Source organism: Nycticebus coucang, chromosome 10 (assembly GCF_027406575.1).
Source record: "Nycticebus coucang isolate mNycCou1 chromosome 10, mNycCou1.pri, whole genome shotgun sequence".
Taxonomy (NCBI): Eukaryota; Metazoa; Chordata; class Mammalia; order Primates; family Lorisidae; genus Nycticebus; species Nycticebus coucang.
Genome location: NC_069789.1, coordinates 119833116 through 119848082, shown reverse-complemented (window position 1 = coordinate 119848082; position 14967 = coordinate 119833116). Strand labels below are relative to the sequence as shown.

Sequence of the window (14967 nt, the reverse complement as noted above, 5' to 3'; positions counted from 1 at the left end):
GCCCAGAGAGGCTGTGTGACTTGCCTGCTGCCACCCAGCTATAGGGAAATTATAACCAAAGCCCAGCTGGGAAACTTAGGCAGTCTAAACCCAGAAACCTGCCATTGGACCCTCCTTCCTCCTTGGGACAGAGTGGGAGGGAAACTGAGGCTGGCTGAATTGGGAATATTCAAATTCAGGGCTGGCGTTGGAGGCGGCGGTCACTCTCCCTCCACCTAGCCCCGCAGCCTGCTCCGTGTCACTGGGAGATTTCCGCTGTGGAGGGGACAGGGAGGGTCTCTGCAGCCAGGAAGAGTTATTTTTAGAGGGCGCTGCGCTCTCTGTGAAGGCCGAGACGGGAGGCACTGGATGAGGGGGGGAGTGGGGGCAGGTGCTGGGGGGGGTCGCCACGTGTCCGAGTTAATTATAACCAGGCATCTCGGGTATCCCCAAGCCTCGCCTCCTTACAAGGGCAGCCGCAGGCCCGCATCCACGCCCAGAGGAAGGGGGCTGGGCAGCGACACGGTTCAGAGCACGGACGCCAGACCCCGGAGGAGCTCTATGGCGCCTCCGCTGTGACCCCGGACCTCAAGGGCTGAGGAGGGGATTCTGTGGAATGAGGACCGCATAGAGGAAGCTACTTTCCTAGGAGGCGCCAAGGCTGCGAGCCGATGGAGGCGCCTCCTCCAGGGAACTCCCAGGATTGCAACAAAGAGGAGCCATTCTTTCGGCCGGGTTCCTCCCTCCTCCCGGGTCGCCACCTTTTCTGACCTTCCCCTATTTCTTCCCAGGAAGGTGCAGACTGTCTTAGGGAGAAGGGAGTCTCTTTGCTTCTCCCCAAACTCCTGATCCCTTAGGGCGAGAGGGTTGCTTAAAATACTTTTCCTTGGGGCCCAACCTCTTCCAGGCAAGGTCAGATTGGCAAAGGTCTCCTTCACGGAAAGGGAAACTGAAGCCCAGAGAACTAAAAAGGAACTGGTCTAGAAACAATTATCTATGGAGCACTTATGGAGGACATAGCAGAAAACAACCAAAACCCCTGACCTCATGGAGGTGATATTCAGTAAGGGCTTTGAAGGAAAATAAAAAAGGATAACAGATTAGAGCAGTGGCACAGCAGGGGAGGTCGAGGAAGTCCTCTCGGAGGAGGTGACATCTGAGCAGAAACCTGAGAGGAAGAGTGAGCCAGTTGTGGGGGGATGTGGGGGGAAGAGCAGGTGTGAAGGCCCTGAGGTGGGGAGTGGCTGGCTACATTGGCACCCAGGCAGGAGGCCAGGAGTCTGGAGCAGATGGGGCCAAGGAGAGAGTGGGAGGAAGATGATAAGGTGGGGGTGGGGGGACAGGAGCAGATCCATAGGTCCCTGGGCAGTGGGAGGAGTTTCAATCCCACTGTGAGTTAGATGGGAGCCACTGAGGGTTATGAGCAGGGAAGAGGCAGCATCTACCTCACACAGCTGGTGGGTGGCACACCTGAGCCACCCCTTGTGGGAACATTTGACTTTTATTTTTATTTATTGGTGAGACAGAATGTCACTCTGTCACACTGGGTAGAGTACCAGGGCATCATAGCTCAAGTGATCCTCTTGCCTCAGTCTCCCAAGTAGCTGGGCCTACATACCTGTGCTCACTTGTGCCTGGCTAGTCTTTCTGTTTTTAGTAGAGACTCCTGAGCTCAAGGGATCCACCCACCTCAGCCTCCCCTTGTGCTGGGATTCCAGGCATGAGCCACCTCACCTGGCCTTGACATTCTTTTTAGCCACACAGTGCCAGATACCCTTTTTATGTTTGGGGAATCCCCCACCCTAAGCCTTCCTGCTTTGGAGAGGCCAAAAATGCCAGAAATTCAGTTTCTCAGAATCCTTGCAATGAACTTTTTTATATTGTACACCTGAGTGGCCACCACCAATTTCAAGCTAGAAACTATTTCCAGCACCCCAAAAGGGTTTCTCACACCGCCACCCAGTCAATGTCTCCTGACTCCTGTTGTTGGACTTCATATAAATATAGGATGTTCTTGGTCTGATTTCTTTTGCTCAGCATTCCGTCTGTTGAGATTCATCCATATCATCACATGCAGCAATAGATTATTCTTAACAGATTTCATTATGTGGTATTCTGATTATCAGTCACTTCTAAATATTTTCTAATTACTGTTATAATTTCTTTGTCTTATGTTTTTTAAAAATATCTTTTTTGTTTGTTTGTTTTGTTTTTGAGACAGAGTCTCAAGCTGTTGCTCTGGGTAGAGTGCTATGGCGTCATAGCTCACAGCAACCTCCAACTCTTGGGCTCAAGCGATCCTCTTGCCTCAGTTTTTCTATTTTAGTAGAGACAGGGGTCTCATTTTTGCTCAGGCTGGTTATAATCCATTGGTCTCTGCCTCCCAGAGTGCTAGGATTACAAGTGTGAGCCACCTCGCCTGGCCTTTTAAAAATATCGCCAGCCACATACACCAAGGGTGGTGGGTTCGAACCCTACCCAGGCCTGCTGAACAACAATGACAGCTGCAACAAAAATTAGCCAAGTGTTTTGGTGGGCGGCTGTAGTCCCAGCTACTTGGAAGGCTGAGGCAAGAGAATTGCTTAAGCCCAAGAGTTTGAGGTTGCTGTGAGCTGTGACGCCACTGCACTTTACCGAGGGCAACAAAGTGAGAGTCTGTCTCAAAAACAAAAAAAATTTTTTTTTTCATAGCCAAGTGTGGTGGCTCATGCCTTGTAATACTAGCACTTTAGGAGGCTGAGGCAGGTGGATTCCTTGAGCTCAGGAGTTCAAGACCAGCATAAGCAAGAGCAAAACACTGTCTTTACTAAAAATGGAAGAACTGGCCGGGTGTTATGGGGGATGCCTATAGCCCCAGCTACCTAGGAGGCTGAGGCAAGAGGAGCACATCTGCCCAAGTTTGAGGTTGCTGTGAGCTATGATGCCATGGCACTCTACCCACAGTGACAGAGTGAGACTCAGTCTCAAAAATATATTTTTTTATTCATAGATAAAGATATCACCTAATGAATACACTGCATCTAATGTTACTAACACAAGCTAATGTTACAGCTCTTTTAGAATTTGTCTAGCAGCTTTTCCAGTCTCTACCAGAAACACCCACCCTGTGCAAATATAAAACAAAATAAAATAAATCAGGCTAATTTATATACACTGCTTTGACTGCTTTGGAACAATTGCCAAGATATATTGCTAAATAGAAAAAAATAATAAAGCTATACCTAGTGCCAAAAAAAAAATGCTGTGAAACACACTTCCCCAAAATGCAATAGCTTAAAATTGGATTGTGGGGCTGACTGATCCTGTTCCATATGCAGGCTGAAGGCGAAGGAACTGCTCCGGTGAAACCCTTCACTGGGCAGTGCTGAGATGCAAAGGAAATGCTGAAGATCTCTTCAGATCCAAGGTCAGAACTGGCATGATGACTGTCATTGGTGCCCCTCTGCCATTGGCCAAAGCAAGTCACACGGCCACACCCAAAGTCAAGACCAATCATTCCGTCTACCTCCACAGCTAAGGATTATTCATTTGCTTGTTTTTTTAAATGGGCACTCATACCGGTACATCCACACATGATCCATGTCCACGGAATATCTCTGGATGGATGTTGGAAACTGGTAGTCACGTGTACTTGTGAGAAGAGTGTCTGGGTCTCAAGGACAACAAGACCTACTTTTCACTCTGTAGTCTTTTATTCTCTGTGAACATTTTTTCTGATCATGCATTACTTTTTAAATTAAAAAAAAAAACAAACCATGGTCAAGAGGTTAGAAAAGAAAAGCTCCCAACTTCTACACTCTCCGGACAAGGCAAACGGGGGAGGGCGGGGCTTAAGGAATAGGAGGGGGTGTTTGCTGAAGGCCTTCTTGGCTGTGGTCTTGGGCAAGCAATTTCCCCTCTCTGAGCCTCGTTTTCCTCATTTTTAGATGGAGCTGGTAATAGTGGTTACCTCAGCAGGCAGCTATAAGGATTCAGGGTCTCTGCTACGCCTTAACCTTAGACTTAGTCACTCAACCACTCTGTGCCTCATGTTTTTCACCTGTAGAAAATCATAGCACTGTGGTGAGGATTAACCAAGTTAATTTGCATATAGGTTTTGCCCCAGTAAGAACTCAGAAATACCAGTCCTTGTTGGGGTTGTGCAAAGGTATTTGGAAAAGGGCCAGCTTAAAGAAATGTTTAGCTTAGTTAATAATTTCTTCTTTCAATCTTTATCTCACTTGATCCTCACCACAATGATGTGTGGTGAGTGTGGTCATCCCTGTTTTACAGATGAGAAAACAGAAGCTTAGCAAGAGATCATTGTTTGCCCCTGGTTATGTGAAAAGGAGATGGAAAGACCAGGATATAAACCCAGATCTGTGTGTTGATCCCACTCCCTGTCCCTCTCCCTCCTCCTCCCTCTCCCTCTCCCTCCCTCTGCACCTCCTGTTCCCTTCCCCCTGTCTACCTTGTGCTACCATGTTCTAAGCCTTTTATGGGGATTACTCATTAATCCTCACAATAGCTCACAAAGTAGGGTACCCTGTGAGTCTCATTCTACACACCAGAAACCTGAGGCCCCAAAAGGTGACTTTTTGACTCCAGGTCACACAGCCAGTTACATGGCTGAGCTAGGATTTGCACCTGAGCCGCCTGACTCCAGTCCTTACCCTGCCTCATGGCAAGTGTGTGGAAGATCCAGAATCAATGTCCAGTGTCCGGGGGCCAAAACAATGAGGGGGAGGGCTCACCTGCCCCCTTCAATCCTGTTCCCTAGAAATACCTGGGGGAGTTAGGATGTGAGTTTGAGTTTTCTTTTCCATGACTCAATCAACGTTGACCCATTCTCCCAAATGCCTTCTCTGTGTATTGAGCTCATGCTGGCTGGTACTGGGGACACAATAGTGACTGACTGGCATAGCTCTGGCCCTGTCCTTTCCTCCTGGGGCTCACAGTCCAGTGTGAGAGACAGACGCCTTACCCGACAGTGATGACTCCGAGTTGACAGAGCTAGAATGCGCTGGATACAAAAGGCCGCAAGCCTGGTGTGTGTATGGGGGAGAGCAGTCAGAGAGGGCTTCCTGGAGGAAGAAGTATCTGCACTGGGGCCCAGAAAACAGAGAAATAGAAGCTAGGTTTGTTGAGGTTCTGAATTGGGATGCAGAGTTATGCTGAAGTCTGGGGCCTGATCCGCGGGCCGGCAGCGCCCTCTGCTGGAAGCATCTACTAGCGCAGTGGCCGGGGTAGAGAAGGGGGTTGGAATAGCTCTAGCGGAACCAAATTGTAGAATGCTAGAATGTGCCCAGCTTTGGCCATTTTACTATTCTAGGACTTGATTCATTAAGTCAGTCACCCAACAGATATTTATTGAGCATCTTGTATGCGCCAGATTCCGTTCTAGTGCTAAAAATACAGTGCTAACAATGCAGAGCCCTGCCCTAAGAACTGACATTCTAGAAGAAAAAAAAAGAACCAGTTATATATACACATTATACAATCAGTAGCTAACATTTGCTAAGTCCTTTCTATATGCCAGGCCCTGATAAGAGTACTGTCCATATATATTAACTTATTCAACACTCAAAGTCTTTTAGTATGCCCATTTTATGGATTAGGAAAACCGAGGCACAGAGAGGATAAGTTACTTGATCAAGGCCAACATAACCAGTAAGTGGTGGATCAAATCTGAACCCAGATCCCAATTCTTAGCCATCGCATTCCCTTGCCAATAATGTAATGTATGATATGTAATATAATGATATGATATGTAAAATAATTTTAGGCTCTGAAAAATTTTGTGAACAAAATTAAGAGGGAAAATGAGATAATGTTTTGGTGGGAGGGTGCTATTTAGAAGGGGCTGTCAAGGACAGTTGGGTGGTTCACACCAGTAGTCCCAGCACTTTGGGAGGCTGAGGCAGGAGGATCGCTTGAGCCCAGGAGTTTGAGGTTGCTGTGAGCTATGCTGACGTCACTGCACTCTAGCCTGAAAGACAGAGCTGGACCCTCTCTCAAAAAAGAAGGGGTGATCAAGGAAGTTCTATTGAAGGAGGCTGTCTTTGAGAAGAGACCTGACCAACAACGAGATACGTGGGAAGAGCGGTCAAAGCAGGCAGCACAACCAAGGCAAAAGCTTGGCGGCAGGCACTGCAAGAAAGCCGTCGGTCTGGTATCCAAAGTTTCCAAGATTTTTGCTTCGTCGAGGCTTCCCTTATGGGCTTCCAGCGTGCCGAAATCATCCTCGGGTTCGTCGTGCTTTAGAAGTTACGGGATCCACTAGCGAGGTTCTGTGATTCCAGCCCGGCTGAGCTGCTGGGCAGAACTTCTCGCGGGCGGTGGGCGGAGCCGGCTCACCTGCGGGGGCGGGGCACCTCCAGCCCCGCCCCCTCGAAGGAGACGCCCTCGGCCCGAGACCCGGGGCGAGGCTGGGCTTGCGGGACGCGACAGTGCGCAGCGTTGCGAAGCGGGTCCTGGAGTTCTTCGCGGCCAGGTGGGCGCTGGGAGTGGGGCGCGGGAGTCCCGGGGAGCCATGATGATGGGACAAGGGGTGGAAGGTGAGGACCGGGGATGGCGCACCCCGAGGCCTGCTCGCCTGGCGAGAGGGATCGGCCTTGGGGCCCCGGGACGGCCCCTGCCAATCCCTGGGGCTCTCCAGGGTCCGGAGGCCCGGCTAGGGCCGCGCCCCCTCCCCCGGGCGCAGGTAAACAGGAGCAAGGATGGGGCGGGGCCTAGGAGGAAGGAGGGGGTCCTTGTGACGGCGGCGAAGCCAGGTGCCAGTGCGGGTGCGCGGAGCTGACCTGGGGTAAGGTGGTGTGATTTGGGGTGCTGGACCACGCTGGAAACCTTCTGACTGCTTTCGTGTAAGGGAGGTGATGTATGAGGATCTTGTCAGATTGTGGGTAAGGAGGTGATGAGATAGAGATGGACTGGTTCTCCGTGTAGCCCTGTGATGGGACGCAGGGACTTTGTGAATGACATGGGACTGTTCAATAATGTGAAAATGTTGAGCGTCTGTAATGCTGTGTGTGTGTTAATTGGATTGTCAGTAGTACTTCATGTATGTGAACGAGCGATTGTGGGACTGTGGTTAGCTTTCTGCTTGTGGCTGATGTGTGTGTGTGGCTGTGTATATGGCAGGGAGTGGAAGTGTTCGTAGGACTAGGTGCGAGCGTGGCCCAAGAGACTGCGTGGCTGTAGGATAGGGGTGGTATGTGTGTATGGCAGGGAGGTGGGCATTGTGTGGGACTGAGGTCAGTGACAGTGTGACTGTGGCTGACTTTCTGTTTGTGTGTCACTGTGATGGTGCATGGAGACTGTGCTGTGGGGTGTGCTGTGGGGCTGCAGGAGAGTTGTGGAGGTGTGTGAGGGGAGACAGTGGGGGTGTGGCCCATAGCTACTGAGAGCTGGCTGTAGTGTATGATACAGAGCTTGTGGGGCTAAGAGTGGGACATGCTGGTGGGGAAGGGGGCAATTTAAGTAATGTGTGGTTGGGATTCTCTCCAGGGCAATTTAATGTGTGGTTGGGATTCTCTCCAGGGTAACAGAGGGGTCTATGTTAGGGACTGATAATGGGCTGTGACTGATCATAACACCATCTGTCAGATGTATGGCTGTGCACGTGGGCCAGTGTGTGTCTAGGAAATAGGTTGAATGATGAATGTGGTTGTCAGTCTGGCTTTGGGGCGGGATGTATGAGGTTGTGTCTGAAGCTTTGGTGGGACAAGACTTCGTTACGCTGGCAAAATTGTGTGGATATGGTTGTGGTTGTCAAGATGGCTCTTGATGAAATGTGCGGTTGTAAGTTGGACCATTTATGTGAGATGTGATATGTGTATGGTGGACACAGTAAAGTAGACCTGAGAGGGTGTGTGTGGAAACCCAGGACTCCCTCTGCATGTATCCACAGCTGTCCAGTGGGCACCCACTGCCAACAGGATAACTGAGTTCAGGGCCCTTTGCACATATGTCTGTGCAGCCCTCTCTGTGCATTTGTGTGTGGTTGGTGTGTAAGCACCTGAGTGCCTACGGGCCAGGCCAGGAGGTGAAGGGTGCCAGAGGAAGTGGGGAAGCTGGGGGTGGTCCACAGTGAATCTTGGAAATGTGTGGATTTTGAGGGGTGCTGGGCATGTAATGGGGAGCTGGCTACTTGGGAGATGGGAGAGAGATCGAGTGTCATAGATAAGTGCAAGGGGACAGTCTGAATGGGATTTGGGGGGTGAGAGAGATAGACAGTGTTAGTTTCTCCATCTGTTGGCTTTTCTTTTCTTTCTTTCTTTGTTTTTTTTAGAGACAGAGTCTCACTTTATTGCCCTCCATAGAGTGCTGTGACGTCATAGCTCACAGCAACCTCCAACTCCTGGGTTTAGGCGATTTTCTTGATTCAGCCTCCTGAGTAACTGGGACTATAAGTGTCCGCCACAACTATGTTTTTGTTGCAGTTTGGCCAGGGCCAGTTCAAACCCGCCACCCTCGGCGTATGGGGCCGGTGCCCTACCCACTGAGCCACAGGTGCCGCTCATTTTGGCTTTTTATCTGAGGGAATGTACCTGTGTGCTGCATTGGTTTTCCGAGAAGCGAGTGTCTATGTGTTGTTTCTAAAAGAAAAGTTGTGTGTGTGTGTGTGTGTGCACCTGAGTTACTGTGTTAAGTTTGGTTGTATTGCTGAAAACAAAATGTAGGGTGTGTGTGTGTGCTGAGTTCTGTTTTTAGTAGGAGAGTGTGTGTGTGTTGTATTTCTGTTTGTGTGTGTGTGTTGTATTTCTAAAGGGAGAAAGTTGTATTTCTGATGAGGAAGTGTGCACATATGTTGAGCTGTATTTTTGAGTTTGTGTGTGTCATGTTGTATTGGAAAGAAGGGTTTGTGTGTATGATGAATTGTATTTCTGAGACAATATGTGTGTTGCATTGTATCTTTAAGAAGGGAGGGTGTGGGGCGGCGCCTGTGGCTCAGTGAGCAGGGCGCTGGCCCCATATACCGAGGGTGGCGGGTTCAAGCCCAGCCACTGCCAAACTGCAACAAAAAAAAAAGCCGGGTGTTGTGGCGGGCGCCTGTAGTCCCAGATGCTGGGGAGGCTGAGGCAGGAGAATCACCTAAGCCCAGGAGTTGGAGGTTGCTGTGAGCTGTGTGACGCCACGGCACTCTACCGAGGGCAATAAAGTGAAACTCTGTCTCTACAAAAAAAAAAAAAAAAAGAAGGGAGGGTGTGTGTGCGAGGTATGTTTCTGAGGAGTGGGTTTGTGTGTATTTGTCAGAACCCAGAGACATGTAAAAACAGCTAAGTTCTGTGACCTTGTCATCAATATATACAACCCATATGAAGTCCCATATGTGGGATCCCCACCATTATGAGCTGGGTTTCAGACCCTCAGCTGTCACATGGCCAGTGTAACATCCCTGGGCCACTCCTGTCACACATGTGCCCCAACAGGCCTTGTGCTGGCTGAGCCTGTCTGTAATACAGGGTGGAGCCCCTGTTCCCTCGGGGTCTATTGGCCCAGGAGCTGACATATGAGCCCCCTCCTCAAGAGGCCTCATCTGCTTCCCGGGCCCCAGCCCCTCAGCGCTCTCCTCCCGCCTCACCCCACCCCTAGTGGTCTGACTGGTTCCCAACAAAACACCCTAAGAATGAGCTCACAGAGAGGCTGACGCCTCCACATGCCCCGCCCCACACACCCAGTAGAGGAGGGCCTCTGGTCCCAGGTCACACGCCCAACCAGGAGCTCTGGGGTAGGGTAGCCAGGGGTGAGGGGGGTGGCCAAGTGAGCTAAGAGCAGATGGGGGACCACAGCCAGCTGTTTCTCTTCTCTTTGTTAATTACATAGTAAGATTTTGGAGTTGACCTCAGGGTAGAGCCCTGGGTCCAGAGGACAGACAAAGGTAGTCTAGGGTTCTCTATTAGGGCTGGCTGGGATAGGTGCATAGGGAAAAGGTGGGGGTCCTGCAGATGGCCAGAATGGGTGTAGAGGCTGGGGGCTGGTTAACCTGAACTGGCAGTGATTCCCCAACCCCTGCTCCCTACAGGAGCAGTGATGTCTGTGCAGGTGGCAGCCCCAGGGAGCGCAGGGCTGGGCCCAGAGCGCCTGAGCCCTGAGGAGCTGGTGCAGCAGACTCGGCAAGTGGTGCAGGGGCTGGAGGCCCTGCGGGCAGAGCACCGTGGCTTGGCTGGGCACCTGGCAGAGGCCCTGGCAGGACAGGGCCCAGTGGCTGGCTGGGAGCTGCTGGAAGAAAAACAGCAGGTGGTGAGGCACTCGCTGGAGGCCATCGAGCTGGGGCTGGGTGAGGCCCAGGTATGAGGGGGCTGACCGGGATTGGGGGGTGAGGCTCAGATGTTGAGGGGCGGGTATGAGAGAGACAGATGTGCAGGGGGCAGGCATAGGGGTCCCATATTGCAGATGGGGAGGCCCTGGGAAGGGGGGCTCTGGACAGCATTAGGGGGTCTTTGTGTGTGACAAGGACCCCTGAGCCTGGTAGGCTCCTTCAGTAAACAAGGAGTCTGAGGAGACTTTCGGGTTGCACAGACAGAATATGAAGTGTCCCTGAGCTTAGGTAAAATCAGGAGTCCCTGGGAGCTTCTGAGTGTCCCTGGAGCCACATTGACAGGGGGAATCTGGAGTATCAAGGATAGAATGGGGGCACTCTGGCCTGGTTGGAGGCCTGGGTTGGATCAGGGGCTGTGTGGCAGGTAGAAACCACCCCCACTGACTTGGGCCACCTGGACAGGTGCTGCTGGCCCTGTCGGCGCATGTGGGTGCACTAGAGGCTGAGAAGCAGCGGTTGCGAGCACAGGCCCGGCGGCTGGCACAGGAGAATGTGTGGCTGCGGGAGGAGCTGGAGGAGACACAGCGCAGGCTGCGGGCCAGTGAGGAGGCTGTGGCCCAGCTGGAGGAGGAGAAGAGCCATCTTGAGTTCCTGGGGCAGCTGCGGCAGTATGACCCACCCACAGAGAGCCAGGTGCCATGGGACAGGGCGAGGCCTGGCCACTGGGCCCTGCACAGAGCTTTGAAGTACACCAGACCCATCCCTCTGTGGAGTCCTAATTCCCCAAACCCACCAGAACTTATGCAGAAGCCTCCCCAGCTGCTCCACAAAGCTCCCAGATCCTCCTCAGTTCCCTAGGAGGCCCTTGAAGCTCCTGGTCACCCCTCAAACCCTGAGATAGATTCAAAGCCCCCAAGCCTCATGACTCCCCACTTTCCTGCCCTCCCCACAGCAGCCTGAGTCGCCCCCTCGCCGAGACAGCCTGGCCTCCCTGTTCCCCAGCGAGGACGAGGAGAGGAGAGGTGGGTGTGGGGAGTACAGCCCCTGAGGACGAAAGCCTAGTCTGGGGAAAGGGCTTTGATTTGCTGGACCCCAGGGTCTCCGAGCAGAGGGTGGGAAGGTCGGAGAAGGGTCCGGAGGATGAAGGAGGTGGCCATGAAAGCAGGCAAGCCATAATGGCCACACCCCCCAGAGCCAGACAGTCTCCAGTACTCACAATCCTGTGGGGCAGAAGGCAGCCCCATTCATGTCCCCAAGCCAGGACACATCCCACCAGCCAGTTAGATGCCCAATCCCAATCTCAGAAGTCAATGCATAGGTCCATAGTCCCAGGGGCCAGCTGAACAGCAAGGCAGTTCTGGGGTGTATGTGTCCCTTTGTGGGACTGGAGGGGAAGGAGGACCACAGTGACCCAGACCCTGCCTCCCTAGGTCCTGAGGTAGCAGGGGCAGCAGCGGCTCAGCAGGGCGGCTATGAGATCCCTGCCCGCCTCCGAACCCTACACAACCTTGTGATCCAGTATGCAGGGCAGGGCCGCTATGAGGTTGCTGTGCCTCTGTGCCGTCAGGCTTTAGAGGATCTGGAACGGAGCTCAGGCCACTGCCACCCTGATGTGGCCACCATGCTCAACATCCTGGCACTGGTGTATCGGTAGGCTGCAGCCAGCCATGGCTGAAGGGGGCAGGAAGGGCAGGAACTTGTTTTGGATACAAGTGGAAAGACTGGTGCCCCCCTCTGCCAACATGGAGCACCTGGGGTAGCAGTAGGGCGGGGCCAGAATGGATGAGGGAGGGAGGGATCCTCCTGTGAGAGGACAGAACTAGGGAGAGAGCCAGGGGGACAGAGATCTGGGGAGGTCACTGAGAACCAGACAAAGAGGAACAGACCCCAAGCATAGAGGAAGGATGAGACCTGCCAGAAGGTTGGCAGAGATCTGGGGGTGTAAGGACCTACTGCTAAACTTTGGAAGTGTGGGAGATCCCCAAAGCACCCCCAAAGGTGCCACCCATGCTGAGTTCACCTAGACCCCTGGGCCTGTCAGGATCAGCCCAGGGCCTTTGGCCTCCGCTGCCCCAACCCACTCCATCCCTGTGGCTGCCCCACAGGGACCAGAACAAGTACAAAGAGGCCACAGATCTTCTTCATGATGCCCTGCAGATCCGGGAGCAGACGCTGGGTCCAGAGCACCCCGCGGTGAGTGGGCCCCAGGGAGGAAGAAGGCACTGTGGGGCTGTGCCTGCCCCTAACGTGGACCTTCCCTCCCCCACAGGTGGCTGCCACCCTCAACAACTTGGCGGTCCTCTATGGGAAGCGTGGGCGTTACCGGGAGGCAGAGCCCCTGTGCCAGCGGGCCCTGGAGATCCGTGAGAAGGTCCTGACCCCACCCCTCCTTGTCCTGTGTTGCCTTTCCCATTGATTCTGGAGCACCTATATTTCGCCCTAAGCCTGGAGTGCCTTCATACATTCCTGTGTCTTCTGGTGCCCCTTGCATTTGATATCATGAGGCTCCAGTTTGAGACTAGATCACTAATCCCATGACCTACCACTGTGGCCCTCTGTGACCTTCTAGTCTGATCCTAACTCTTGACTGACTTCTTGTATGTCCTCCAACCCCACATGGCCACCAGCACAATCCCCACACTTGATCTATCCATTTGGCCCCATACCCTCCAAGTTTCTGAACCAAGACCTCTAACCTTGGTAATCCCCCAGTTTAAGTGTACAATTTGGGCCCTCCAGCCCCTGATATCATAGACCCCTCCACTCTGATCCTATAATCTCTTGTGACCCTCACTACGGCAGTGATGTCATGTGGCCCATCAATTCTATGACCTCACTGACTTGTGACCCCTGACCCCCAGGTCCTAGGCGCTGACCACCCAGACGTAGCCAAGCAGCTCAACAACCTGGCCCTGCTGTGCCAGAACCAGGGCAAGTTCGAGGATGTGGAACGGTATTATGCCCGTGCCCTGAGCATTTATGAGGCCCTAGGAGGGCCCCATGACCCCAATGTGGCCAAGACTAAGAATAACCTGGTAAGGCCCTGCAGGGCTCAGGGAAGGCTGACAGACTTCTGCCCTTGGGGGACCCCCATTGGCTGGGGACAGGATGAATGCTGAGGGTGGGGCATTTCAAGGCCAAGAGCCCCCCTCTGCCAGGCCCCTGGGGAAGATGTCTCACCACACCCCACCTCCCAGCTGTCCTACCCATGAGGAGGTCACTGAGCACAGAGAACGTGGAAACATCAGAAAATACACAAGTCCATGGCAGCTGGAGAGCAGTTCCACTGAAAGGAAAGGGGCAAGACTGGCCAGGGCCACATAGCAGTATCAGCTATTTATTGAGCTTATGATGGGCAAGTCCCTGCTTAGCCTTGTTCTATGCCACCTAGTTTTTACAATGACCCGGTGAGGTAGGAACTGCTGTCACCCCATTGTGCACATGAGGAGACTGAGGCACAAAAAGGTGGTGTCACTGGCCTAAGGCAGGAATAGGAAACAGGCTCAGGGATAAGCAGAAGTAGGGCTGGGCTCCCAACCTACTCTGCTCTAGGATAAGGCTTTACACAGGAGAGAGTCAGGTCTGTACTTTAGAAAAGAGGATAGAGTGCTGTGTTGGGGACTGGAGGAACTTGGGGTCCTAAAAAGTTCCTAGACCAGGGCGGGATCACTCAAGACGTGCCCTCCCCACAGGCCTCAGCCTACCTGAAGCAGAACAAGTACCAGCAAGCAGAAGAGCTGTACAAGGAAATCCTCAGCAGAGAGGACCTGCCTGCCCCTCTTGGTGAGCCCCAGCCCCTGCCCTCCCTTCTAAGTGCCTTCTCAATGTCCCCACCTCACTGTCCCCATCTATTCTCCTAGGAGGCCCCAACACAGGTAGTCGTGTAGAACAACAGGTGAGAAGGGGTGTTGCTTCAGCTCTTGGGGCAGAGATGGGGACTGGATGGGTTCAGGACTGATCAGTGTCCCCATGTTCTCCCCAGACCCTTCGTCGCAGCAGCTCATTCTCCAAGCTCCGTGAGTCTATCCGGCGTGGAAGTGAGAAGCTAGTCTCCCGTTTCCGAGGCGAGGGGGTGTCAGGGGCAGCCGGGTGAGTGTCAGATCTGGTCAGCAAAGAACCCTGACATGGGCAGATTCCACAGCCCACCACTCCCTGCCTTGATCAAGAACCTTCCTTGGCTCCCATCTCCCATGGCACATAGAGATCAAATTCTGTGCTGGAAAGATCCTTTCCAGAGTGGGAGCCAGACATTCCTGGATTCATTCATTCCCTCCCTGCCCACCTCTTTTGCAGAATGAAAAGAGCCATGTCACTCAACATGCTGAACACAGATGGCACAAGGGTCATCGGGACTCGGGTAAGAGGGACACCTTGGTCAAGGATGGAGTGGGGCCCATGAAGGCAGGGCAGCCAGGCTGGCATCGGAAGTCAGGAGAAGGAGCTGGTGTCGGAAGGGATCCTAAGACAGGATAATGGATGGGTTCCACTTAGGGTAGAGGCAGGGGGATAGAGAAATTAATGTCAGGTTGGGCCACAGTGGCAACTGTGACAGAGCTGTGCCTGCTTCTCACCTACCCTCCAACATCCCCAGTTTCCCAACCGACGCCTGGGAGAGGCCCCTCGGACCCTCAGCACCAGCACCCAGGACCTGAGCCCCCACTAAAGTCGCCTGGACTGTGTAGGCCACAGCTTCTCAGGAAGAGCAGGGGAGGGGTGGGCAGGGGGGTTCTGCTCGTCTCCTTGACTCC

At 53.0% G+C, this 14967-nt stretch overlaps 1 protein-coding gene and 1 non-coding gene across 5 annotated transcripts; both read left to right on the top strand.

Annotated features, from left to right (window-relative positions):
- The first annotated feature begins 3019 nt into the window (after positions 1–3019).
- On the top strand, positions 3020–3082 carry LOC128597936 (U7 small nuclear RNA). Its single transcript, XR_008383475.1, has one exon. It is a non-coding gene; the product is annotated as a U7 small nuclear RNA (small nuclear RNA).
- A 3300-nt stretch (positions 3083–6382) lies between these two features.
- KLC3 (kinesin light chain 3) lies at positions 6383–14944 on the top strand. Of its 4 annotated transcripts, none has more exons than XM_053608267.1 (13): positions 6383–6451; positions 9983–10248; positions 10682–10912; positions 11175–11241; positions 11650–11869; positions 12325–12412; positions 12489–12590; positions 13081–13254; positions 13912–14002; positions 14080–14114; positions 14202–14308; positions 14513–14576; positions 14811–14944. In XM_053608267.1, the coding sequence occupies exons 2-13, from the start codon at positions 9991–9993 to the stop codon at positions 14880–14882; spliced, it is 1509 nt and encodes a 502-aa protein (XP_053464242.1). In that variant the 5' UTR covers positions 6383–6451; positions 9983–9990; the 3' UTR covers positions 14883–14944. The 4 variants fall into 4 exon arrangements, with proteins under 4 accessions (XP_053464242.1, XP_053464239.1, XP_053464240.1 ...); XM_053608264.1 differs by having other exon boundaries at positions 11172–11241; XM_053608265.1 differs by lacking the exon at positions 6383–6451 and adding an exon at positions 9668–9688 and having other exon boundaries at positions 11172–11241.
- Positions 14945–14967: the final 23 nt, after the last annotated feature.